The 25858-nt window shown below is 45.8% G+C and overlaps 1 protein-coding gene across 3 annotated transcripts; it reads right to left on the bottom strand.

Moving 5' to 3' along the window:
* Positions 1 to 3210: 3210 nt before the first annotated feature.
* LOC146428087 (uncharacterized) lies at positions 3211 to 24636 on the bottom strand. 3 transcript variants are annotated; one of them, XM_085080671.1, is made up of 10 exons: positions 22459 to 24636; positions 21827 to 21950; positions 17010 to 17116; positions 12741 to 12850; positions 11046 to 11199; positions 9320 to 9415; positions 8028 to 8230; positions 7511 to 7598; positions 3611 to 3670; positions 3211 to 3509 (listed from the first exon to the last, which is right to left on the bottom strand). In XM_085080671.1, the coding sequence occupies exons 1-10, from the start codon at positions 22546 to 22548 to the stop codon at positions 3423 to 3425; spliced, it is 1119 nt and encodes a 372-aa protein (XP_084936797.1). In that variant the 5' UTR covers positions 22549 to 24636; the 3' UTR covers positions 3211 to 3422. The 3 variants fall into 3 exon arrangements, with proteins under 3 accessions (XP_084936797.1, XP_084936796.1, XP_084936798.1); XM_085080670.1 differs by having other exon boundaries at positions 3420 to 3670; positions 22459 to 24635; XM_085080672.1 differs by lacking the exons at positions 3211 to 3509; positions 3611 to 3670 and adding an exon at positions 5537 to 5590 and having other exon boundaries at positions 22459 to 24634.
* Between the last annotated feature and the right edge of the window lie 1222 nt (positions 24637 to 25858).

Consider the following 25858-nt stretch of genomic DNA (forward strand, 5'->3'; position numbering starts at 1 on the left):
AATGTGCAATCTAAGAATCGACTGAACAGGAAAACTGCGCTGATCACATTCACGGGTCTGGTGTGAGGGGAATAACCACATTAATTAATGCATGGGAACTCTCTTTTCACCACCCAGGAAAAACCCCGTGGCTAAAAGAAGCAGAGAGCAGTTCTCTGTGTCTCCACAGCTTGTCGCTCTCTGGCAATGCCACAATGCCAGATTTTCCCAGCTTCAGGAAGCGCAGAGGTCACAGGCAGGGGGAGGCAGAGCTGGGAACTGTGTGCGACAGGAATTCATCCTTCTGCTCCACTCCACCCCGCAGCCCTTGGTTTGCCCAGGCTGCTCCAGGTAGCAGCTGCTCTGTCCCAAACATTTTGTTACGGTGGGAATTCCTTCCCCTCCACCCTCTGCAGTTATACAAACACAGAGTCCAAACTGTTTAAAGTTTATTTGTATTGTTTCTAGGAATATCAGTAAAAGTCCTCAAATGTATCTGTATCTGTACATATTACAGAAACCTTCAAAAATTATTCACAGAACAAAAATAAATCTTCTTTAGAACAAACCCAGGCAATGAAATGCAGAAATGGGTCTCAGAGACCAAACAGTCCAGAGCAACTAGCATAAAAATACGGCTTGAAAAACAAATTTATTCCTTTTTAAAAGTGTACTTTGTTGAAATAAAAAAGAAATTATTTAGAGTTATCATTGTAAAACAGTTCTGTGTAGTAACACTCTTATTAAGGCCCTTGAGACAGAAAATCTATTTTTGCAGGTAGGATTCCTGGCAGGCATGATCTGTAAGGACATGCTCACTCTCCCGGGACTTAACTTACTGTGGAGAAAGAAAAACCTAAAAACATCACCCTAAATTTAACCCTTTTTCCTCTGTCACATTCAGCTGCATACCTGTGGCTGGCCATGCCCACCACTGATGGAAACACATCATGGTTCAGCTCGGACAGGAATTGTTCTCCAGGAACAACACAGACATTTTTGCAGAGCACAAGCATAATTCATACACACAAGTAAGTATTGCTGACACATTCCATGGACATGGCTGTAAAATTTGTGGACTTCCAAGTTAAAAGCTCGTGGGTTTAAGCAAGCATCAAAACATGAAATCATGTCATGGGGGAAAAAACTCACAGCCAACCCAAAGCAATTACAGGAACATAAAATAAACCCCATATCTTTGATGATTTGTTACATGGATAAAGAATTTATTAGTGGATACACCTCATATTCCCTAATTATAAAATACACACATCCCTTTCCACGCTCCTGTAGATTCCCTGCCTGAGTTATGCCACTGGAGAGGAATGTGGCACAATGTGTAGCTGGATGAATCTGTGCTTTTGTGCATAGCTGCCCATTTCTGATACACCAGGGAAGTAACAGCTGGTAATTCCTGGATGTGAAATCTATTTCCCTTAAAAAAAAGGTGTGAATTCCTAGAGTTGCAAAGGACAGGGATTTACAGGATGCTGCCCCTAGGCTGTGCTCCCCCTGTCCTCTCAGTGCCTGTACCATGTCACCCTGCTCACCTCCCACACTGCAGACTCCACACACCCCCTGCCAAGAGGCCACACACGAGAGGCTGCTCCATCTCCCTGAGCTGCTGTGCTGGCCATGAGCTTTTAGTGGCTTTGAGGTTTGGAGAGAACCCTCTAGAACGGTACCAATGTGGCCAGCACAGACGAGACACCAGGATGGGGTGACTTTCCTGTTCAGTCTGAGGAACACACGAGTATTCCTACCACAGGCTATTCAATTTTTCCTGCACTACTTCCTCTGTTCCCCAGTGAGAGCAGCAGCTCCTTGCACAGCATTAGACACAGCCCAATGCCTTTGCTCAGAGTGTGAGCCCAAAGCTCTGCCACGCTCCCCATCACACGTTGCACCATTGACTCCTCGCTGCTGCAGAACTCACAGGCTACGAGTCTAAAGCCCTAGATGTGATGGGAGTCAAATGGGATGGGAGAAGATGCTACGGCTGCAATGCCTGAAGGGAGAAAGGAGGAGGAGGAGGAACTCAAAGGCACAGTTTGAGGAATAAAATATCAGAGGTCAGCAAGGCCCTAGAGCTGGAAGATGGTTTGGAAAGTATGGAAAAGTAATCACTGCTGAGCCAATGCAGAGCACAACCCCAGACGGGAGTTTGGAGATTAAAGCTTAGTCAAAACTCCTGAAGAAAAACTGGTGTATACAGAACTCAAAAGAAAGCCCTTGAAAGTATCCAGAAAAAGGAAAATTTCAGCAGAAATGGAAGATCTTTCAACAAAAGTGCAGAAAGCACCTTTCATTGGAGCTACACTGGCTGAGCAAGTGGCTGAAATAGTGGAAATGAGCCAGCATTAAAATACAGACATTCTCCAGAAAAAGGGAATTTTGCATATGGGACTTCCTGTGCTGGGCATGGGCACCCTTTGATTAGCCCTTTCCCGAGAGGATTAACCAGGCTGTTCCCAATGGAGAGCAGAGAGGGAACTCGGGGTGCTGCTGCACAGGGCGTATGGTGGGGATTGGCTAGAAATTGTTAAAAAAGTATTTACAGGTCTGTAAATTCTCCAAACAGAAAATATAAAACTGCATTAGAACCAGGGTAAAATAGACAGAATCCTCCCACAAAATCCTGCAGATTCCCTCTGTCTGACAGGAAGCCTGACTGCGCAAATTCCAGGAATCCAGCTTGCTGCTCCCACTTTGTACCTTCTTCAGAAAGACTGGTTTTTGCCAGAGTCCTATCGAAAGTAGATACAGGACACAGCAAGAGCCTCTTGCTAAAATGATTGCTATCAAGTTTGCATTCAGTTAAAGACCAGCTGGGGAAGATGGGAGTAAACCCAGCCGATGAGTTTTCCTATGGAATTCATTTCACTCCACTCATGTCCCTGTATCAGGCAGTTGCTGTCTCGAGTAACTCACTGCTCACCTCTCTCACCCACAACACACACACACACACTCCCCTCTTCCTCCTCCCAGGACTGCAGTGCTTTCAAACAGTGAAAAACAACAACAACATAATATTAACATTAATAATAATAATAATAAAAAATAGCAATAATTAAAAAAATCTACAGTATTCACTTCCTTTTGGTATATTACATTGGCATTTTCTGTACACAACCCAAGAGCTTCCTCCATTTACACAGAGAATCAGAAGGACTTATTCTGGGGAACCTGGTTCTCGTGGCCCTGAGTGGGGAATTAAAGCCCACATTCAGATTTGTTTTTTCAACTTTATTAAATGTACAATACTATCTATTAACTAACAATACTATCTATTAACCAACAATACTATCTATGAACTAACAATGCTATCTGTTAACTAACAATACTATCTATGAACTAACAATTAAAAATAAAACTTTAAAATACAATTCTAAAACAATATATGGACAATCTTGAAACAATAAGGTCTTCTAACGATGAAATTTTCACAGGATGGTGTGTAACAAATGGTGACAGTGCTGGGCCTTGGCTCTGCTCCATGTTGCTCTTCCGCTGCGGCGGTTGGCCATCACCTGCAGAATTAGAAACTCCTGTTCTTAAATTCACCATTCTCCGTGATGGAAAGCCTGGGAGGGTTGCCATTCCAGACGTGCATGGTGTAGCACTCCTTTACCTGAGTCAGGGCGCTCATCAGGCGCGTGTTGGCCGAGTCGAGGAACGCGATCCGCTTCTCCTGCAAAGACACCCCACAACGTCAGAGCTTCTGTGTGCACCCAGTGCCCTCGCTGGGGAGTGTCCCAGGCCCGGCTGGGGCCGTCTGGCGGGTGGCTCGGGGCAGAGGCAGCTGGGCCAGCAGTCCTGGCAAGATGGGCTGTCTGCCTCTTTCTGTTTTCGGGGTGCCACCAGCTCCTCTGCCGCCGCTCTGGCCCTCCGGGACTTTTTGCGTGATGGAAGGTGACAATTCAAGTTCCATCGGGGAACTGATCCAGGCCCACCCAGCCAGCCTCCAGCCAGGCAGGATTTTGCCACAGGGGAGCGGGAGGGTGTCAGTGCTAATGACAGTGGTAGCCAATTTCAAGATTATTTTTTAGAAGTACGTTAGAAAAACAGAAACAGGCAGCAGAAAATAAAAGCGGTGGGGATTTCATCTGGCACAGAAAAGTGCAAGTGGTATCTACCGACCATTGTCTCTGTGTTTTGGATGGAGTGTGCTCAGAGTAAACTCATGGCATGCTTGAAATAAATAAATAAAATTAAGAAAAGTGGATAACAACAGCCTGTGGTGACGGTGCAACAGCAACACAGAGAAGCAGCAGCCAAAAGCTAACACTAAGGGTTATGGGAGGTGAGGGGAGATGCCATCGACAGAACACAAAGAACAAACATGGAACACGCTGCTCCCAGACCCATTCCAGCTCGGGGGGCTCCATGAAACCACGTGCCTGGTTGATTGTCCTTGCACAGAACGTGCCAGCCTCCACTTGGAGCAGAGAGCTCAGGGGTGTGTGCTAAACTGACATAATCCATCACCAGACCCAGCCTGCTAACAGTGGGGTGTCTGCACTGGGATACAGCACTGAAGGGGCAAGCCAAGGAGTTGTAGACACAATCAGAGATGACAATTTTCACCTTCCTTAAAAAAATAACAATAATGCAGCTGCAGAAAGCAGCGCTAGAGACAGCAGGAAGGTAACTGTGCTCTCCATGCCACCAGCTGATTGGTTTTTGTTCTTTGAGAAGGGAAAATGTGTAATTTGCTCAACTGAAACAAGCTGTATGTGGGAACTCTTCCCAGTTCAGCTCATTGAGAAAGAAATGGAAAAATTATGCACAGAAGGCATAAACATTAAGGAACAGTTCAGACACACTGCTCAGGAGACTCACGGGCTGCCACAGCCCCTTGGGATTTGGATCCTAGCACATCAGTGCCTGCTACAGCACTAATCAGCAATGTTTGCTTCTTTCAGTGGGTTCCCCCACAGGGGTGAGTGTTTGGGTGCAAAATCAAAGCAGAATTTAAGTCCTGCTTCTGTTACAGCCCTGAAGACACTGAGCTCTGTGTAAAGCGAACAGAGGAGGAGGAGGCATGAAGCACCAGGCCTGCCTTAGCCCTCATCCCAATCCACCTGACAGGAGCAGGGAGAACATGGAGCAGAGGAGTTATAGGCCTTTCCTCCCACGCTGAAATGAACCCTGCAGAACACAGCTGCCTCAGCAGGAATGTGCTCCTCAGCCAGGCAAAGCTCCTACTCCTCCAACAATATTTCACCCAGAATATATAATTTTAAACAAAAATTTTCCTTCTGAAAACTTTTCTGAAGAATTTCTAAAAAATATTCCCAAAGAGTTGAGAATGAGAGGTTGGGTGTTTTCTGGCACTGCTGAGCACTCACTGAGCCAGTCTGCAAAACAGCTGGAAATCCACACTTGGAAAATCAATCTTAAAAGCATGAGCTTGGTGAGTAGAGGCATCTCCTCACTGAAAGGAAAATTGGATCTCCCAGGCACATCTTGAACAAGCTCAGGGCACAGGGAGCAGGAGAAGCTGGAATGGGTAGGAGGTCAGTGTGCTGGGCCAGGACTGGGTACTGTTCAGCTAGAGAACTGATTGGGTTTACTTGCCTGTTGCAATTATCTCATCCCCATTTATGACCTGTAATTTAACACAGCGGAGATGTCACTTGCAATAGCAACTGGGCCAGTTCCCTTTGCAGCTCTGCCACTCCGAGGAGAGAGTTTGGCCAGACCTATCCCTGCTCAGGGGCCCAGAGCCAGGCTCAGGAGCTCAGGAGAGCAGCTCATGTCTGTGTGCACTGGGGCAGTGCTGGGAGCTGCACTGCACCCCCTCAAACCATCCTGGCTGGTGTCCCTGAGCACAGGATCCCAGGTCACTGCTGCTCCTGGCAGCCTTGCACTCTACAGCTGGGTTCCAGCTCCACTCCACAATCCTCAGCATAAAAAAACCTTCCTTTCCAGCCACTGAAGGAATCACACACTTGATAAAAATCTTCCAAGCACGACTTCAAGGGATTGCTACAGAACCCAGCAGACACCTGAGCTCCCCTGGTGAGATTGTTCTGAATCTTTCATCAGTTTCCTGCTCTGCTCAGGTACTCGAGGAAGGATAGTGACAACTGCACTTCTCCCATGCACTGCCTGACAGTGAAGCGGTTGAGGTTTGCCAGCGACCTTGCTTGCCCAAAAAAAGTCAAATCATTAATGCTGCTGTTTTGCTCCTATTATTTCACCAGTTTCCACCACAGGTGATAAATGCTGCATCATTTGATGAAGTGTGATCAAGAACTACACCACTCCAGCCCTGAGGGTCTGAAGGTCTCACAAGTCAGCAGTGGTCCTCTCTGCCAGCTGGTGACACTGGGATCAGATTGGGCCATGCTCCACCTTGCTAGCCCATAACCAACACCAAGGCTGAGAGCCTCCTGGCACACACAGCTAACAGGCAAGTTTCTTACTCAGTCACAACTTCTCAAGTCCTCCCCTCCAAAGCACACTTTTCATGTTTGCTCAGTGCCCCTTCCACCTTCTTGAGGCAGATGAAAAATGCATCCACACCTTTCAGAATCCAGACAGCTGCCTGGATGAGCTGCCATTAACATGAGCTGTCTGTAACAGCGAGATGCCCTGACTGTACCTATCTCCAAAAAACCACAGCTTTTTGATGCTTTATATTTTCCCTGCAGTTCCACATGAGTTCAAATATTTCTAATAGCCCAATACCATCTTTAACCATGCTCAGCTGAGACTCCCATCACCACTCTTTGTGTAGGGAATAACTTGGGTTATTCCTGAAAAAATTATTAAGGAAAGTTTCCATTTGGAAGTACTGAACAGCCCAGAAGCAGGAAAGAGACCCTCCAAATGCAAATAGCACAAATGTAACACGGCAGGCAGATACAAATCAGTCTCAGGTTTTGCTGTGGGATCAGCACAGACACAGAGGTAAAGCTGGAATGACCCCACAGCTGTGGGGTCATTCCAGCCACACTGCCAGCTGTGTTCCCCTCCCCACAGCTGCCCAGGGTGCCCGAGGTGGGAGCTGCAGGTTTGTGGGAAATGGGCATTTCCTCAGCACTGCCAGGCACAGCCAGTGGGGTGAAATGCCACACGTGGCATTCCCAGGACAATGCTCTGTTGCAGCATTCTCTTTCCTGGACTCCACTGTGCAAAGCCATGCTGTTGCTGGCACAGCTGAGATGCATGCACATGGCAGCTAAACTGTGCTGGGGGGAGGAACAGCTTTCCCACAGGTCCCAGGCCCACACTTGGAATAACATCTACACGATGTGCTGCTACTCCTTTACACCCCTGGCATCTCACAAAGTAGGAAAGGTTTTGGAGAAGTGATCAGTCCTGGGATTTGTTGCCAGGCTGCCCCAAAGCCAGGTCAGACAGTATTAACTAAAGCCCCCAGTTCTCCTCAGAGGCAATAAGTGACACGAGTGACACCATGGGCCAATACAGCTTGGGAGACAGTGAACAGTGCTGGGGCACAAGAGGGGAGAATAATGGGTTCTACACACAGGTTCTGGGAGATCCCAAGCTCGTTACCTACCTGTGCATCAATAATTTTCTGCTTTGCCACAATGACTGCTTGCATTTCAGCACGATACTTTTTCAGTTCCTCTTCAATGGCCATGAGTCTGATGAGCAAAGAGAGGGACAAATTAGGATAATTTAATACTATTCCCAGGTATTTCAGGTACTCTGACCTGTTGGTTTGACTTCTCTGCAAAAGAAGCATTCTGCTGCTTTCAGGAAAGCTTATCTCTCCATCTGATACTCCCAGCTGCCCAACCTTGTTATTCTCAAAATGGACATTGCGAAAAATACAGCTGCTCTGAAAAACTTATCTCAACTACAGATTCCAAAGAAAAAAACCCCAACCTGTAGTAAGTACAACAGAGACCTAAGTTTAAAATTCCTAAATATTTTCCTTCATTCTCCTGACAACCTCAGGCAAGTTTCCACAGCTGCATCCCCATTTCTTCAGCTCTAAGACAGGATGGAGAGAACACATGGCACAGGAGAGCTGCTTGTCCCACCCAATCCTGAGCTTTCCAAAGCCTCACCTGTTGATGATACTTTCCATCAGGTTGTCCTTCTCCTCCTGCTGACTGCACAGTCTGTCTGCACTATCTTTTGGTTCGGTGTTGTGCTCCAGCAGAAGCTTCTGCAGCTGCTGCTCCTGCACCAGGAGTCGCCGCTCGCACTCCTCCAGCCGGTGGCTGGACACCGACAGGCGCTCCCTCACCTGCACCATCTCCTGCTTGTACTTGGGGGTGGCAGGGAGGCAGGAGGGAAGCAGGAAAGGAAACAAGAAGAGATCAGACCATTTGAATGCTCTGCTGCTCTTCAGGGGAGCATTGGGTTTTTTTTTAAATGAAAAGTAAATTGATTGAAGTAAAGGGATGAGACGCCAACTTGGGGGCAACCAGAGAGAAGGAGCACGTGGGCTTCCACTGGGCATCCAGCTGCTCCCACGCTGTGGGATGTCACTGTGCAGCACAATTCCAGCAGGCAGAGGGCTCTGACATGGCTCCTCGGCCCTGACTGGTAACATCTCACCTTACTGCAGACTCCAGCAGCTCTCAGGCAGATGCTGCTAACAGTGCTCAACTGCAGAAATGGCCTGGGCTGCCCAAACTTACAAACCACACCTGTGTGGGACCCAAAGAACTCACTCTTCAGGACCTAATCTAAACCACTGGGGAGGTCAGAGCAAACCAGTCACTGCAAACCAGAGCCTGTCAGGTTACTTTGCTGAGCTTTTGCTCTTCTTGTCTCTGTGGGCAATCATTTCTGCAATAGTGCCATGAATCTCAATATATCCCTTTGTTTTGGGCTCATTCACCTTTCCTAACAATCCTACCTTTCTGCTTCTTTATCCACTAAACGTTCTCTTCACTCCCTGCCTTCTTAAATACCAAACCTCTTACACAACAACTCCATCCCCAGAGCAACGCATGGATTTAACTGCATTTGGAAAAATGGGATCTACTCCTGAAAAAACATACACTCTCAAAAACAGATCTTGAAGGTTTCTGTGCAGCTCAGAAACCCTGCAGCACCTAGGTGACAGGCCTTTGCCTCAGGGGCAGCCCAAGACAAAATCTGACTACAACTACTGATGAAGGCTGAGCTGAAGCCCTGTACAGTCCCTGCATGTCCTAAGCTATGCTCAGATGGGTTATTAAGCCTGATTTCCTTTTTTTTAATGGAGTTAATGCTCACTATAACCAATATAATCTGTTTGCAAATGCATGACGCTGTGACAGCAGGGCCTGAAAGCCCCTCTGAACTCTGTGGGATGCACAGGACTCACTGGTACCCCCAAGTCAGCTGCACACAGAATCAAATATACCTTTACAGCTAGGTCCTCATAATATCCATTGTTCACCACCCAGGCAGCTGTCTTCTCCTCCGGGGACAGTGTGGCTATGTCCACTGGCAGCGGCACCTGGGGCAGAGACACCTGTAAGCATTCTCCAGAGAAACTGCACACAAACCAGCTCTGAAATCCAGTTCACTTGGAGGAGAAGGATACCCGTGCACCTGTCAGCCTCAAAGCATCCCCAAAATGTCTCCCGCAGGGATACTCCATCCTCCCTTGACTTTGGACCCACAGCATCTATCTGAATCCTTCTAAAACCAATGGACTTCAGAAACTTTACCAATGGACTTTAGAAGGAAATCCAAAGAGGGAGCCAGAAAAGAAACAAGAAACTCTCCGCCTGGCTGGGGAAAACATGGCTTGCTACAAATTCCAAGCAATTTTCATGGACAAAGACAAGTTTATAAGCACAAAATGAGGGGGATCGTGAGGGGATCGCAGGGGTTGAGGGTGGTGGGGAAAGGGAAGGTGTTCATCTCGTAATCCTTTCAGTTTTGGTATCCTACATGGATGTCAGCTCCATTCGCACCGTTACAATGAAGCCATTCTTCCCTACCCAAACATGAAAAATAACTGCATGAGAGCATCAGTGATCCTCATCCCAGTATCACCCCACCAGCATGGGATGAAGTGTGTGCCTCCAATGACAGGTTAGCTCAGTGCTGGCCAGGCTGAGGGTAAGAGCAACTGGCCTTCAGAGCACTGTTAGCCTGTCCCTGGGAAGTAGGATGGCAGCCTCATTTACTCTTTCCATTCATTAGTGCACACAATTACAACAGCAGTTTGAGGCAACAGCCTCAGAGCTAAGTTGTTGCCAATATTTTCCACCCAACTCTCCAAGCCTAAGCAAGCTAAAAAGTGCTTCCAACCAGAAGAATGAGGCTGAAGCAAACAGGAACACTTCCTGCATGCATCCCGAGAGACCAGCCTGATATGCTGGTTTACTGCCAGAATTTTCCAGGCTGTAAACAGATCTTTGCTCCAGAAGTTTAGACACATCTGACTAATCCTGCTGAAGACAGAGTCACCTGCCCCTGCCACGACAGGTGACGTGGCCTCAGCTGTATCCAAACACACACGGCTCCACTGTTGGAGCTGTGATGGCAGGACTGTGCTCACACACTTGGTTTCTGCCCATTTCTGGAGCAAAGCTCAGAGCCACAGCCTGCAGCCTCTGCTGAAACAGCAAAGGGATCTTTGGATCCTGCTCCATGGTGCCACAGACACATCTGCAGCCACTGAAGCTTCTCCTTTGGCAACTGGAGAGCAGCTCAGCTAATGGAAGGGGGCTCTGACTGGAAATCTCATTTCTTGGTTACAGTATATATTCTGAATTTAACTTCAGGTGAATTTGGAGAGGGTGAACACACAGCTAATGCACATTCTATTGCATGTCCACTGTACTGTGCGTATCAACCATACATTGGCAGGCACACTACAAATGCTTAGATATTTATCAAACTGAAGAGACGTTTTTCAATTAGAAAACCTGGTAATTGAAAAAGATTTCTCTCTGTTGAGTGATTGATGCCATTAGCCTCAAGGACTTTAAAAGTCATACGGTGGCTCAACAGCCCCCACCCAAAGCTCAGCATGGCAGTGGCTGCTGCTCTGTTTTCCAGTTCCCCAGCCCTGGAGCAGCATTCCAGAAGGGTTCAGGGGAACTGGCAGCTGCTGGTTTGGAGCTTGTCCCCACCTCAAAGCAGAAGTCTCCTCCAAGGACGCTGTTGTGAAGTGGCTGGAGAGTGACTGATGCTTCTGCCCCGAAATCCAGAGTCTCGATGGTGGCGGGTTGGTGCAGTAGAGACTCATGGGCACGCGACTCCTTCAGCTTGGACGGCTCACCTGGTCTGTCAGGCAAGGAGGAAAGGAAATGTCTTTTTTTCTCACAATTACCAAATGAGCTGGCAAGATCCCAGACAAAGCTGCAGCTTGTTGGCACTTATTCAGAACAATTTCTACAATTAGTCTGCAAACCTTGTGAAAATAACATTAGGGCAGTAACCCCAGACTCCCAAGGAAATATCTAGCTACATATGCCTAGCAAGTCCCTTCCCACTGACCTAGAAATTGTAGCTGTCAAGTTGTCAGTGAAAGAACAGCAGCAAAAAATTCAGAACCAACTGCTGAAATTTTAAGAAAGCCCATGGGTAGATTTGGATATAAAACTGAAAATACTTCTTACTAGCTAGATTAGTAGACAAATGTTGTGTATTAGCAGCAAAAAGCACACAGATCCCTAAATCTGTAACCAATGCAGAATGAGGGTTACTCATTAAAGCAGATGAGCCTTCACAATACACTTGATTTTCAACATACAAAGCCTTTACACTAAAGTCAAATCCACAAATTCCTTCCTACTTCACAATGCCCAAATCAGTCATTTTGCATTTTCTTTTTCAGCTGCTCCTTCCAGTTTGAATCTCCAAGGTTTTGGATACCTTGTTTCTCTTTTACCGTCTCACTAACACGTACTGCATCTCCGGGCTGTGCCGGTGCTGGCGCCCTGCTCACACCAGCACAGCTCCTCATCTCACCACAGCACTGCCCTGCAGGCAAGCACTGCATGCAGCAAGGCAAATGTCTTTCCAGCTGATCAATCCCAGGGTTTTGTATCATGAAATTGTGATAAACAAGCCTGTATTTGTTAATCAAATCTTTATGTAGCAGATGGTTCTGTGTTTGTTAATAAAATTGTCACTCTTGACTAACTGGGGAGGAGGGGAAGAGTGCTTGTGGTTGAGTCAGTTACTGTGCTGCAAGACGCCACCTGGGTGAGCAGCACTCGAGCAGGCGACGTGCACGACAAGGTCGCACGGACAGGGAAAGCTCCAACCCTCGACTTGGCAATCGCCGGGAGGCAGAGTAAGACCCCAGCGACAAGACCTCAGCAACAAGTCGCGCAGACGCAGAGTACGCTAGCAACAGCACACTCCGAGAGGCGAGGAGTATGTAACTGGGGGTTGAGAAAGGGAAGGGCTGCTGTTGTTGGCAGGGCAGGAGACCCTCCCAGCAGCCCAGCGCTGTAACTGCTTACTGCCTGCTTGCTTAATAAATTCTAATTGGCTCTTAATTGGCTTGACTCCGTATTGGCTCTGTGAGTGCAATCTATAACAAAATTAGCAGTCTGCAGCTTATTTGAAACAGATGCAGAAAAAGGTATTGGAGCCCATCTGCTTAACCTGAGCTTTTCAACAGCTGTGAAGAGCAGCAGTTTTCTGTCCTGTATCAGCAGTACATTGCAGTATTAGCAGTACACTAAGCTCTAATGTGCCAGAGGCAGCCCCACAACCGCCCCTCCTGCCAGCTGGACAATAAATCCTCTCCTGGCTCTCCTTCAGCGAGTGCACTGGTGTGCTGTGTGTCAGTTCTGCGACGCAGCACACCTTACCTGTCCTCGGTGTTGTTGGGAGAGGGCAGAGGGAAGCTTATGTTCCTGTCCAGCTTGGATCGACTCTTTGTCCTTTTGGTAGATCCTTTCAGGCGCTTACTGAAGAAGCCCTAAAATGAGAAGTTGCAGAAGTGAAACAGGGAAACTGATGGCAGTAATAAATCACTCAATGCACTGTCACAGAGTCCAAACACAGCAGTGATTCCCGCTATGCTGGTTACAGGATGGGCTGGACTGGGATTCCTCTGAGCAGGAAGAAAGGCAGGGCTGGATTGCCAGTGACAGTTTCAGGAGGTGAGAGCTTCCAATTGCAATAATTAGCACTACTCACATTATGGGGGCACTTCAATGGATTCCAGCTATTATACAAGAGACCCAACCCCACAATTATAATTTAATAAGGAGTAATCTTCAATATCAGTATTTGTTCCTACTTCCCCTTTACACGCCATGTTTTCAGTTCTTGGTGAGCTTAAGAGTGAAGATGTTTCATATTGAGTTTCTATTGAGCTCACAATTGCAGCAAGGTTTCCCTTTTAAATTCAGATACAGCACGTTAAATCTTAAAATAATTTGTGATTTCAATAATCTCACTACTCAGAATAGAAAATTTCAAAGCATTTCACACACCAGTGGCTTCAGGTATCTATCATAGTATTGGTGAGAAGCAAAGCTCAATTCAAAAATCTACTTAGGATCTAAAAGGAAACTAAATCTTCAAAGAATCTGTCTTCAAACTATGATTGTTCCCCAAACAATCACAGCCCAAAGCCATGCTAGTTGGAGGGAGCCTCTGGGATCATCTCCTGCTCCATGTGCTGCCAGCACTAGGTCAGCCTAATTCTGACTTGGTCGAGCCAAGTATTGAAAACCTCTGGAGACAGAGGGAAGAAAGGAAGGGAAATCTGCTTTCTGCATCTGAAGGCAGTGCTACATTTAGGACTGCCCTTCAGTTTCTGCCAGCCAGCAGGCTCCTCCGGGGTGAAAGCTGATACATTCTCCTGGTAAACCGGAAAAGAAAACGCCAGACATCTAAATACTGAAAAAAAAAAAACCCAAAACAAGCCCAACCAAAGAAAACCCACAAGAAACAAACCCCACAAATGTATACGATGTGCTGGGGAAAAAGGTGCTGTCAAAAGGGAAGAAGTCTTTTCAGCTGTGTGTGCCACTCACACTCTGCCCGTGATGCTGCACTTTTCTTGGTCCTGGTATTGAAAAAGTGCCTTTGAAAAAGCCCTGCAATCAATAGATGCTCCTGGGCTTCTCTTGCGGACATTGCTGGAATTCAAGTAGAGGATGTATGGCACTTTCAAAGGCACTTTCATATATTCTGACCTCTCAGCATAAAAGGTAACAAACCCAGCCACAGGGATTCAGATCTGGTGGACCCTGGCTTCAGTCCAGTACCTCTCAGTCTGCTAAAACTGCAAACATGAAATAACATGGCTTTTTCCCCTTAAGGGCAAATACGACAAAGCTGACCCAATTCAGCAGGGGTCCAAAAGTATTTGTATTGAATCATTCCAAATCCCACTCAGAGAAGGATCGTGAATGTTCATTTTTGTGTGCATACAAAATTTTAAATCGGCATTGCTTTAACATGGAACACGTTCTTGGTTTAATTGAACATAATCTATTCCCCAATGGAACAAATGTTCCTTCTGGGGTTGAAAAAGGCAATTCAGAGTTGACTACACACACACAAAAAAAATACAGTGAGAACATAAAGACAAAAATTGTCCAAACAAAAGGTGTGCTTATTGGTCATCCTCAAAAGACTTGAAAACATTTGCAATATTTGCTCTGTGTTGGCAGTTCATGTAGGGCCAGTGCTTACAGATGGACAGCCTGGGAGCGGCATGAAAAATTCACACATGCCAGAACTGAGCAGAGTTTTTTGAATTCCATTTGCCAAAGGAAAAAAATAGAAAAAATCTATAAATCCAAGCAGTGAGTAGACGAGGTATGGCATGGAGTTAGGGTCATGGGAAGAATAACTGAGACAGCACTATGCTGCAGCTGCCTGTAGCCCTCTAAACTTCACTGTAGGTGACAATGTATGGAAAAACAAAAAAGCAAATCTCTTACTATTAATCTCCTTTCTATTTAGAATAAATCCCTGTCAAATACAGACCAGCTCACAGACACAAATTTGAAGCCATTACAGGCACCTCTTGAGTCCTTCACTTAAAGCTCTTCTCAGATCAGTGATCTGAGACTGAGACTTCCACAAGGCGCCCAAGTCACCCTTCCTCCTCCTGAGAGCTGGGAAATTCTTATTAGCACTCAAAGGCAGCAATATGATTCCTCCCCATCTTCTCAGTCACCTATTAGATGTGTGCCAACTACCAAGTCAACAGTGTGTTTGGTTTCAGCAGTTTTGGCTTGAGCTCATCTGTGTTGTTAAGCAAGCTGACTTCTAATTGCAGCTTGCTCTTTTAAACAGAGCAAAAGCTGCCATGTTTTAAAACAGGGTGATCTCAGCCCTCACTCGGGAGGAACAGGGTATAAATGGGTTACTCAGAACAAAACCTCCAAAGCCAGTAGCCTCATGCCCATGAGGAGGACAGGAGGGTGCATTATGCTCCTGGGTGTACAGGTGGGCAGGCAGACAAAGCAGCAGAATCCAGTTCCACGTGGCACAAATAGCTTCCAGCTCTCTGCTGGTTTGTGCCCAAGGAAAGCAGCCAGGTACTGCTTCCGGAGCCTATTTGCCAGAGTCCTAAAAGCCCAGCACACCACCAGGGGAAATGAGAAACATTCTGCAAGGTTCTTCTTTTGAAGGGGAGCAGGAAGGAGCTAGGAAGTATTAGAGAAGATTTAGAGAAGAATTAGAGAACCATTAAAACATTACTTAAAAGACAGGATCATCATTAAAGGAATGGTACAGAAATGAGGAAAAAAGGAGGCATATCAAATAACCAATACAGATAATCATGAAAAACTTCTGATACATAGCTTGCAATTGTTAGACAAAGGCTACGCAATGCACATATACATCTACAGGCTTGGCCTATTACTTAGAGATGAAGGCAAAGAAAACAGAGAATTTCTTATAAATGGAGACAAGGATAAGCCTTTGGAAGGCTCTCAGACTTCAGAAATCTTCCCGGAACTCTGTGGACCATGGGCTCGGCATAATGGGCTCTGTTGATACAGAATATTCTTGTATCAACTTCACATAAAACTAGACCAAGGCCCCTTTATACCACCCAGAAAACAGGTCTCTGAAGTGACAGAGGATCCTTCACAGAACATAGAATAGCTGAGGTGGGAAAGCACCTCTAGAGATTGTCTATTCCCTTCCAATCTGTATTATTCTATGACTCTGAAAAGGGACCAAGTAAGGATACCCAGTGTATTCATTGCTTCCTTGGTCCATTTCTCCATTCCAATTTACCACGAGTTCAGAGGTTGCTTTAAACACATCTGTTCTATACACTCTGACCAGCCTTAATCCTTGAATAATTTAAATAACTCTCATTCCATCTTTTGGCTGTTTTAAATTTCGTTTTTAAAAAGACACAGTGCAAGATTTATTTTAAAGTAGGCAGATAACTTGCCAAAAGTAAAGAAGGGTATGAAAACATTTGCAAATTAGATACTTTAAAACATGATCAAATATTGTTAAAAATTACTGAGCAGCTCATTTGAACTCAAAGCATTTGTCCTCAGTCTAATAATAGAAATGCCTTTGTGCTTCTGGATACACTGACCAGAGAGTGACCCAAGCAAAATCCAGGCTGTACCTGAACAACTCTCGTGCAGACTCACAGCCAACCAAACTCAGGACAAAGTCCAAAGAGCTAAAGAGGAATTAACACACCTGCAGAAATTTCATCATCAAGCTTCTTCAATAAACTAGAAAACCATTTCAGTTTTCCATGTACTTCACTGGCAAGAGGGAAAAATAACATGCTATCACCAATCTAAGGGAACTTGTTTCCTTGTGAAGATTGAATATGGAATGCAATCCCTGGAGGCAACTTCAAAAGCATTTCTATAGGTCGCTGCCCACATTAACACTGATGTTTCTCTATCTGCAACTTTAGGTCAAGGCAATGAAAAGGAGTAAATTAGGCATCTACCAGAAACCTTACTGATAATATATGACACTCGATAGCAAAACCTCTTGGTCAACTGGAAATATTAACCAAATATTCCTTTCCCCCCAGGCTCCCCCAGCGTGGTTGTACACTGTGATATTTTAATCTCCTCCTCCCATCCAACGAGACAAATGCCCCTTTGCAGGGAAAGCACACTTACTGGCACTCTGAAAGGAGAAGTGTTTGGAACTTCCACGGAGTTGGTTTTCTCAGCAGTGCCGGTTCCGGAGATGCTCCGTCTGCGAGGAGATCTCTCGGCTGGGACCTCTGAGGAAGAGAAGAAGAAGGTGGTGAATGGGTGCCTGGGGGTGGGCAATAGTCAGGTTTTGTGCTCTGTAGGACAGAAGCCTCAGGAAAGTTTCACATGCATTACTAAACTGCTGAATTAACCCCCCTAGTTACCTGCATCTTATTAACATACTAAACTGCAATGGCATTTTCATTGGCAGGTTCAAGGCTGTGAGTCTGACTTGACTCTAGGAGATTCAAATAAAAAATGCTGGTAAAGATCAATACTCAGACATACTTAGTATTCTGTTATTGTTTGAGTGACAGTATTCAGAGAACTTAAATCTACTTTTTTTAATTTAATTTTTTTACGTAAGCAGTGCAGTAATTAACAGATGACTACAGTCAAGACCCAGGGAAGCTCAGTTTTAGTCCCAGCTGAATGTAATTCGGCAAAGGTCAAAGTTTGGTCACGTAAGATCACACTACTTGTTCAAAGCATGCAACCAGCAGAAGACTTACAAATGCCTGGGTAATATGACATATATATCTGTGCAGATTAAAAAAAAGAAAATAGGTCAACTTCTCCTCATTCTGGCAGTATGACCTTACTAAGACACGACTTTGGCATCTTAAATCCATGCAGACTGATCTGATGAGCACAAATATTCATAGAAGCTGCACCGATGTCTTGGACTAGCACAAATACTAGAATAATAGCATAATAAAGTACAGACGGCATTAAAAATCTCTCCACAAACACACATATATGCATTTTTATATAGAGCTAGATATGCATATGTATGCATACAGATGTCTTTATCACAAGTGATGCCCATCTCCAGCTCAATTGCCAGACTTTAAGGAATCCAGCTCCACAAAACACCCCCCAACACGGGGAGGGAAAAATTCACTTCCTAGCAGAAAGTCCATTGCTATCTTCTGAATCTTAAAGAAAAGGAGCAAGCCGTGACTCCAGCCAGTGACATTTTGAATCCTGCCATTTTACTTTCAAGAGGCAGATGCAGCTTAAACTTGCATTCCTGGGGATCCATGACTTCCACTTGAGGGAACGCCGGGTGTCTCCGTCCTCCCTCCCTTCCCGGGCTGGGGGAGCGAGCGAGCGAAGCAGCAGCACACAGGACTGCAGCTCTTCAACCAATCGCTCCGGCTGCACATCCCCATTAGTTACTTTCAGGCTATTAACAGATGCCCAACTGCCGGCTTCCCTCTGCTACTGAAAATTTCCTGTATATCCTGATTCACAGCAGCAAAAACCAAGGTTTATGGACAGAGACAGCCAGCTGGTGCCACGAGAGCAGCGTTTTCCTCCAAACAGCCCAAGGAAAAAATGGAGAGAAGCCTTCTTCGGGGATAACATTAATTGTGATGTCTTTGCATACCGGATTTTGATTTCAGCAGAGTTACAATATGTCTCTCCCATGGATGCTTGGAGACTGACAAAATGGAGCATCCCGGAGGAGAGGCGAAGGAATCTGGACCCTGCAGTATTAGTGCCTCACTCGGTAGATCTTTATCTTTTAACAAAACCAAACTGCTGACACTGAGCCTTCAGTCTGCTCGGGGAAAGGACTGCTAAGAGGGAGAACAGCCCCACGAACTGGGCAGTGAGGTGTGTCACGCTGGGAACGGACAGGGCACAGCCAGCTGTGAGAGCCATGCTCCAGCCCTGCTCGCACCGAGCGAGCACATCCCGGCCTGCCAGAGCTCCTGGGAACAGCCACAGAGGGATGCCCCTGTGGGGAGATCCCTCCTCCTGTGGAGCAGCACCAGCCACCTTCTCTTACAGCATCACCTGGTCCAGAGCTGCAGGGGAAGTCCCCATCAGGGCACCTTTAGAGAACAAAGCACCTGGAGCAGGGCCAGTGCCAGCCCAAGCTTTTTGAGCCAGTCAGTCCCACCACCTCGGGAGCCTTTGCAGTGCTGCCAGTTCTACCTGACGATGCACTTTAATATCACCAGCTGCCTCCCTGGCCTAGATGAAGGGAAACTTTATTTCCTGCAGCACCTGTAAGCAAGCACCACTCTGCCCTGTGCTTAGGTAGGATTTAAACCCTGCTGTGTTAGGTAGGATTTAAACAATTGCCTCTGCTATTCCCTGCCATTCCCATGTCCATGTAACAAAGGTAAATGGGATTGATATATTCCATTGGGACAGGTTTAGAGTGAGCACCTTTTATGTTGCACGGAATAGTAACGAGTAACGTAACAGGTTTGGCTTCCTCCGCTTCTCACGCGCAGGAAATCACATCAAAGCTGCTCCGGTAATTTAAAACAGTCTGTTCACTTTGCTGAGTCATAAATGAAAACAGGAGCCCAAATTCCCCGCTATTTTCCACAATACGTTCTGCAGGAGGGGCAGTTTGGGAAAGAGCTCAACTTTAAACTGAATGGAGTTGAAAAGCTACCATAAGCAATGTGCCTGGCTCCCCTTGCCTTCCCTCTCCCCCCAGCATCCACCCAGCAGCAATCCAAGTTTTCTGCAAATAGATGTTGAGACTTCATCAGTAAAATGAGTTTCCTCTTTTCTCACACCATCATAGAAGTGTACCAGATGGGGAAGGGAAAATGAAATATTCACTAGGTGCCTGCAGTGAACTAAAAATAAAAACTACCTTTCCCTCTCTTCTTCCGAAAAACAAGAGCAAATTGACATGCTAAATCCCTAGGAAAAGGAAGACCCAGATATAGCAAAACTGTCGGGATATGTTAACTAGAAATCAAAAGCTAAAGCAACTTGCTATGATGTCTGTAGAACAGTATTTTTGCTGAGTCTTGTGAAAGAAATCTATACTGCCACCACTAGGCAAAAAATGAGACAGTTCCCTCCCCTGCTCCACTAGAAATGCTTGAGGCTACTCTTGCATAATCTTCACCTGCTGTAAAAATCCATGCACCTCTCATCAGCTTAGTATTAAATGACAACTGCTTTCTGCATTGCTCACTCTCAGGGACCTAGGCTACAGATAAATCACATTGTTTATCCATCAACACAATGTGAAACCCTTTTCAGCCACTCTGTTTCTGGGAAGAAAAGAAAAAAAATGGCAAAAGGAAAAAAAAAAAAAACCACCTGACAGATCTTCCCCTTTTCAACCTTCAACAAATAATTCAATCTTTCAATGTTTTGGGATAGAATGGGTCATAAAGATCATCCAGGCAGGGACACCTTCCACACACCATCAAACAAACGAGTTGTAAACATCCCAGTGGGTCACTTTTATCACCTCATATATTGGTGATACACAGTAATATTTAGGTAAATAAGTATTTATCCATGTAAGTATTTGTACACTACATAGTAATAGTCAGTTCCAAACCAGCTGAGCCAAAATTGTATAGCCTTCACATTCACATTCACCTCCACATTCACATACACCTGGAGTAAGTACTTTGCCTACAACACCTTGTTAACATGATTAATACTGCATTTAGTTTCAAGCAAGAATGAACATTTATTCCTATCTTCAAACCAAGATGATAATTTAGAGGTGCATTTGAAATGCCACAAACAAATCCACTCAGGATTCTTTTCATGTTGCTCATCTCAAAGTATTTTGCAGCTTTCCCTCCTAAATCCCTAAATTTGCCCTCTTTATTTCCAGACTTCCAATCCAGGAATCTAAGAAATAAAAAAAGCCTTCCTCGAATAAAGAAGAGTTAAATAGTGCTATTGACAAGTACAAATAAATAAGCACTAAGGTTGCTGTGTTAGTTAACTATCTACAAGAGTGGGATTTTTCTTACTTATGTGCAATATACTCATAGAATAAAATTCTTAGTCAAAAAAATAGCTGAGGCTATGAAATGAAAAATACCTTATGTGCTCTTTACCTTTGATAGCAGTTATCAAAGCTACTTTACTATTTACAGATACATGTTTTTTCCTCATAGCTCACTCTTCCAGGAGTGACATTTTTCACAGCTGAACCAGAGAAGAATTGCTCCTAAGTCTCACCAGCCTATGCCAATGAAAGCTTCTTGCATAGGCTGGGAAGAGAATGAAGAGCTCATTTGTGTGTGGTTGCTGCCTCTTCCTTCTTTTCTGGAAAGAGCTGGAATGATGCTCTTTATGCAACCTCAGGTGGGGTGGAAAAGAGGGGGAACTGGGCCAAACCTGGACTTGGGAAACCACTGCAACAGAGCTTTTGTCTGACATTTTTAATGCCTTTATTTTCTTGTGCTTTGCCTCAATTTCAACATGGATAATTACAGCCAACAGCAGGCAGGTGGCTGCTTCTTTTAGGAACTGCAGCCTGAACAGGCATGAGGAAAGTTAAAGAAAAACCTGCATTCGGTGCTTGTTGTGAAAATATGAAGCAAAGGAAACTCCAGAGGTGAGGTAAAACATAACCACTAAACAGTTCTAAACCAGCGGGAACCACCTAGAGCCACCTGCAAGAGCTGCATTCCTACTGACCCGCATCCAGCACTCTCACCTGGAAATCCCAGGGCTGCCTAGTTAGTTTAAAAACACAGCCACAAAGCCCCCCGTGTGCAGCGACAGCCATGCTCCTGCAGCATCCCATAACCACCTCAGCAGTGTCCGGATAAATGCTGGAGTTCGGCAGTTGCTCTGCCGGAGGCGTTTACACACAACGCCCGGGCTGCACGAGCGCCACGCCCCGCCGCGGGACCCACCCAGCCGGGCCGCTCGGGCAAGGCGCTGCCCTCGGAGAGCTAGCAGCTCTCAGCTCATTCATTTCCCGTGGCCGAGGTCTCTCTTACCTGCTTGGGCGGCCCCCTCTGCCGGCTTCTCCGGGAACTGGCCCTCGGACGGGACGCTGACAGTCCGGCGCAGGGAGCGTCCGCGGGAGGCATCTCTCTGCTCCGGGATCCCTTCTGCAGGCACCTGCAGAGAAACCATGCCAAGAGCTGGTAACTCTCCACGCTGTTAACGTGTCTTCTTGACAGCAGACTTCATTTTCTATTCATCCCTTAATAGCTCTCGGGCGTAGTTTGGTAATTGTAGCCTTAACCCCAAATTCCAGAGGCTCCTCCGGAAAGCACAGCGGCGCTGAGGAGAACAATTAGCCCAGCGATGGCTGTGAGCACCTGTTAACAGCCTCTGCTCCGCAGGGGTCAGGCAACATAACATATAACGTAACATAACATAACATAACATAACATAACATAACATAAAACATAACATAACATAAAACATAACATAAAACATAACATAACATAAAACATAACATAACATAACATAAAACATAACATAACATAACATAACATAACATAACATAAAACATAACGCAGTCCTTCCTTTCCAAACTCCTTCCCCAACGTCAGATCCACTGCTGCTTCCACACCGGCAAAGTTAGGCAAAACTTCGGAGAAGCAAAACTTGCGATAGCTACCTGGTTGTTAGAGGTGCCCCGCAGGCGACCCCAGGCTGTAGAGATCCTCCTCCAAATACGAAGACCACCAAGCATCGCTGTCATAGCCATGGTGTAGCAGGTCTCAGCGTAGGCCAGCTAATAGCTGAGCGCAGTATCGAAGCAGTGGCAGTGCGCTCACTCCGACCCAGAGCTCGCAGCACCTGCAGCCGCACAGCTCGGCGAACCGCTGGCGACTGCTAACCGCACGCTGCGCTGCTGGTTACTACAACTCCCTTGGCGGCCGTTGGTCACCACGGCGGCGGGTGACCATTCCACGCTTGGAACGTGGGGCGCGCGGGTGACCGTTCCACGCCGGGAACACGTGGCTGGGCGGGTGACAGTTCCATGCCTGTGACACGTGGCTGGGCGGGGCAACCTTAAACCCCACACTGGCTACCAGCCCTCAGGGCTCAGGGAGATTCAGCACCATTAAAAATGCTTTGTTATTTACAGTAAAACTCCTCCAAAACATAGTCTCCGTTTGTATTGACAAAAAATAACTAACTCCTACTACAGGACCAGTATTTATTGTTTAGCCAGCGACCAGCCGGCTTTAAGCAATACAGCTTTGTGAAAATGTAAAATCAGCAGCTCTGCATCTCTTGGCACTGGACACATTTTAAACAGTTGTATAAAGTGCTCTCTGCTCAGGCAAAGGGATTCGTGGGTGGGGAAGCCCCAATACACAAGCAAGGGCACAAATAAATACCATGTGAAGCCCAAGGCAGACATCTGCAACCTTCCCAACACTCCTCTAGCCACTCCAGCAAGCAGCTGAGCAGTGGATCAAAGAGAATGACACTGGCTGGCAGAGTCAGGACTCTCATGGTGATTCAGCCTTTCAGCTCTCTTATTTCGCCCATCCAGCTTTCTTATCATGTTCTTTGCTCTGCCGAGACTTCACCAACCTGGGAATTCTCTAACCCTGAGCTGACATGCTGAAGCTGCTGGTTCAGGGCTGGGATCTGAGCAGTGTTAACTCGGGGAGAAAAAGGTAGATAGGGACAGCCCCAGTGCTGATCATTTTGGCAATCCTAACAATTTCCATCACAGGGCACATTTCCATGACAAATTTCACAATTTAATGAGGATGGCTTCAGAACTCATGCTCTAAATCCTTGAACAGCATCCCAGCTCACCTGCCCACTGAACATGCTTGTTAACTATAAAAAGCCTGTATTGGGGATTTCTAGCAGTTTGATGATGAAGGGATTTCAGAAGTAATAGGGGTAAGAGCTTTCCAAGCATTTCATGCCTCTTAAAGGCAAACTAAGATAGTCTCTTTAAAAAAAAAGCAGGAGAAAAAGGTTTCTTCATTGCAGATAAAATTTTTGAAGATTGGAAAGAGTGGTTCAAGACAAAAACTTGAGAATATGCAGACTCTTCTGATCTAACAGTCAGGAAATTTGGAGTCATGTCAGAAAAATATTTTAAAAATTTATTTAATTTGTACCTTCCTCCAGAAAGTTAGAAGCTAGCTAAAATTTTGACATGGAAATCCACTTTAAAATGTTGACAGCAAACATTTCCCTGGGCTTTTGGAAATAAAATAATTAAATTTGCTTGAGAATTGAGGCAAATCTTACAACTGAGTTCAGCTTTGACAAACTCTTATTTACAGGTGAAACATATTTGCTCTAAGACCCCAACATGACAAGTCCTTTGAGAAGGGCAGTGGGATCTGGGAAGAACTTCCCCTAGGGCCCCAAACAGCAGTGCTTGCTCCTGCTGTTTTCCCTTGGGATCACCACTATCATACCACTACTGGTGTCAGTCACAGGAGATGGAAGAGTAGGATAATATATTCCAGGTGTGCTGGTGCTGGCCTCTGTCACCAGCACCAGTAAGCAGTAAATCTTGGCACAGTGAATGTAGATCTTTGCTATCCTTTGCCCTTGATTAAAACCACCTCTAAATCCAAGAAAAAAGATGAGGTTTGGTAGCGGGAAGGAAAACAGAAGAGTCTGATGCCTAAAATGCTGGTAAAAATGAGACATAGACACCACAGTATAGGGAAAAGGGTATTACCTGGGTTTAATAGGATCCCAGGTGCACCATCCTTAAAGGTGGTACCACGACAAGAGAAAAAAGGTCCTGGGTACAACGCGTGTGCAATTTTATGGACCTCACCAATTAGCATATCTATCTAAAATTCCCAATAAGAAACCTAACAAATGAAGTAATTTGCCCCCTTATTCTAATTACCTCTCCCCCCAAAAGGCTACAACTTAGTTTACAAAAACATGTTCCAGAGATGAGGCTCCGTTCAAGGTTGGTGCTTCATGTTCTTGAGCTTGTGGGGATGTTTCATCTTCCCCAAAGAATTCTGAACTAGGCTAGAGTGCAAGGGTTATAAACATGTGGGCTAAGATATTGGGAATAAAAAGTACAGGAATGGGAAAGGACATGAAGTATATAAAAAGGGTATAAAAGTATAATGAAAAAGGACAAAAAAATCCATCAGGCATCAATCTAACACAGTGAAAAGTATTGTCCATCTTCATTTCCACGTGAACACAAGACTGAAACATTCTGCAGGACTGCAGCCAAGTTGCTGACAAAGCCTAAGTAAAAAGCAGCCCAAAGGCAGGTGCAGCCATTTGTCAAATCCCTCACGGAAGTGCTGTGCTCAGTGCTGTCTGTCTGGAACCACTCTTCATGAACATTCATTGCCTTTCCCTGTTTTAAATGGCTCTGATTTTACAGACACTTCTACTGTACCCTCACAGCTCCTCCCACCTATGGAACAGGTTTCACAGAGCAGATAAAAGCATCTACACCTTCCTGACAGGGGGAAATCCTTCCTTGCAGAAAGAAAACACCTGATTTGTATGGGCATCAATCTAGACCTGTTCTCCTTGTCTTGGCAAATGCTGTGGAGTTCATGGAATGGGTCTTCATCCTGGTGTAAGAGAAAGGAGGGCTTCCATCAAGAAGCAGACCCTCCAACAAAGAAATTGAAGGGAGCGAGGCAAAATCAAACAGGAAACACAAGGTACTCAGTCCCTGACCTCGTCAGAACTTGGAGACTTGCGAGAAGTTGACAGCTGCCAGCCAGGGCAGCAGATTTCTCACTGCCTGCTGCAGGGCTGCCATAGTGGGGCCCACAGTCAGCACTTAGAAGGCCACAAAGCCCAACAGCTGGGATCCCTTGCTAAAGATTGGAAACTGAAAGAGCAAGTGCAAAAGAAGGAGCAATTTGGAAATGGCTTCTCTCGAGCATCAGGCCAAGATATCCATTGAAGGAAGACCTTGTGAACTCCCCAGGGAAGCAGACCACTGCAGACAAAGGGATCCAGAAGTTGAGAGAATTAGCAGTACCAGAAGTGGTCTGTAGCAATCTCAGCTGTGCCAGGGTCTCTCCAGATCCAGAGGATGT

The sequence above is a fragment of the Lichenostomus cassidix genome, chromosome 22, assembly GCF_008360975.1.
Source record: "Lichenostomus cassidix isolate B80296 chromosome 22, HeHo_3.0, whole genome shotgun sequence".
Classification (NCBI taxonomy): Eukaryota; Metazoa; Chordata; class Aves; order Passeriformes; family Meliphagidae; genus Lichenostomus; species Lichenostomus cassidix.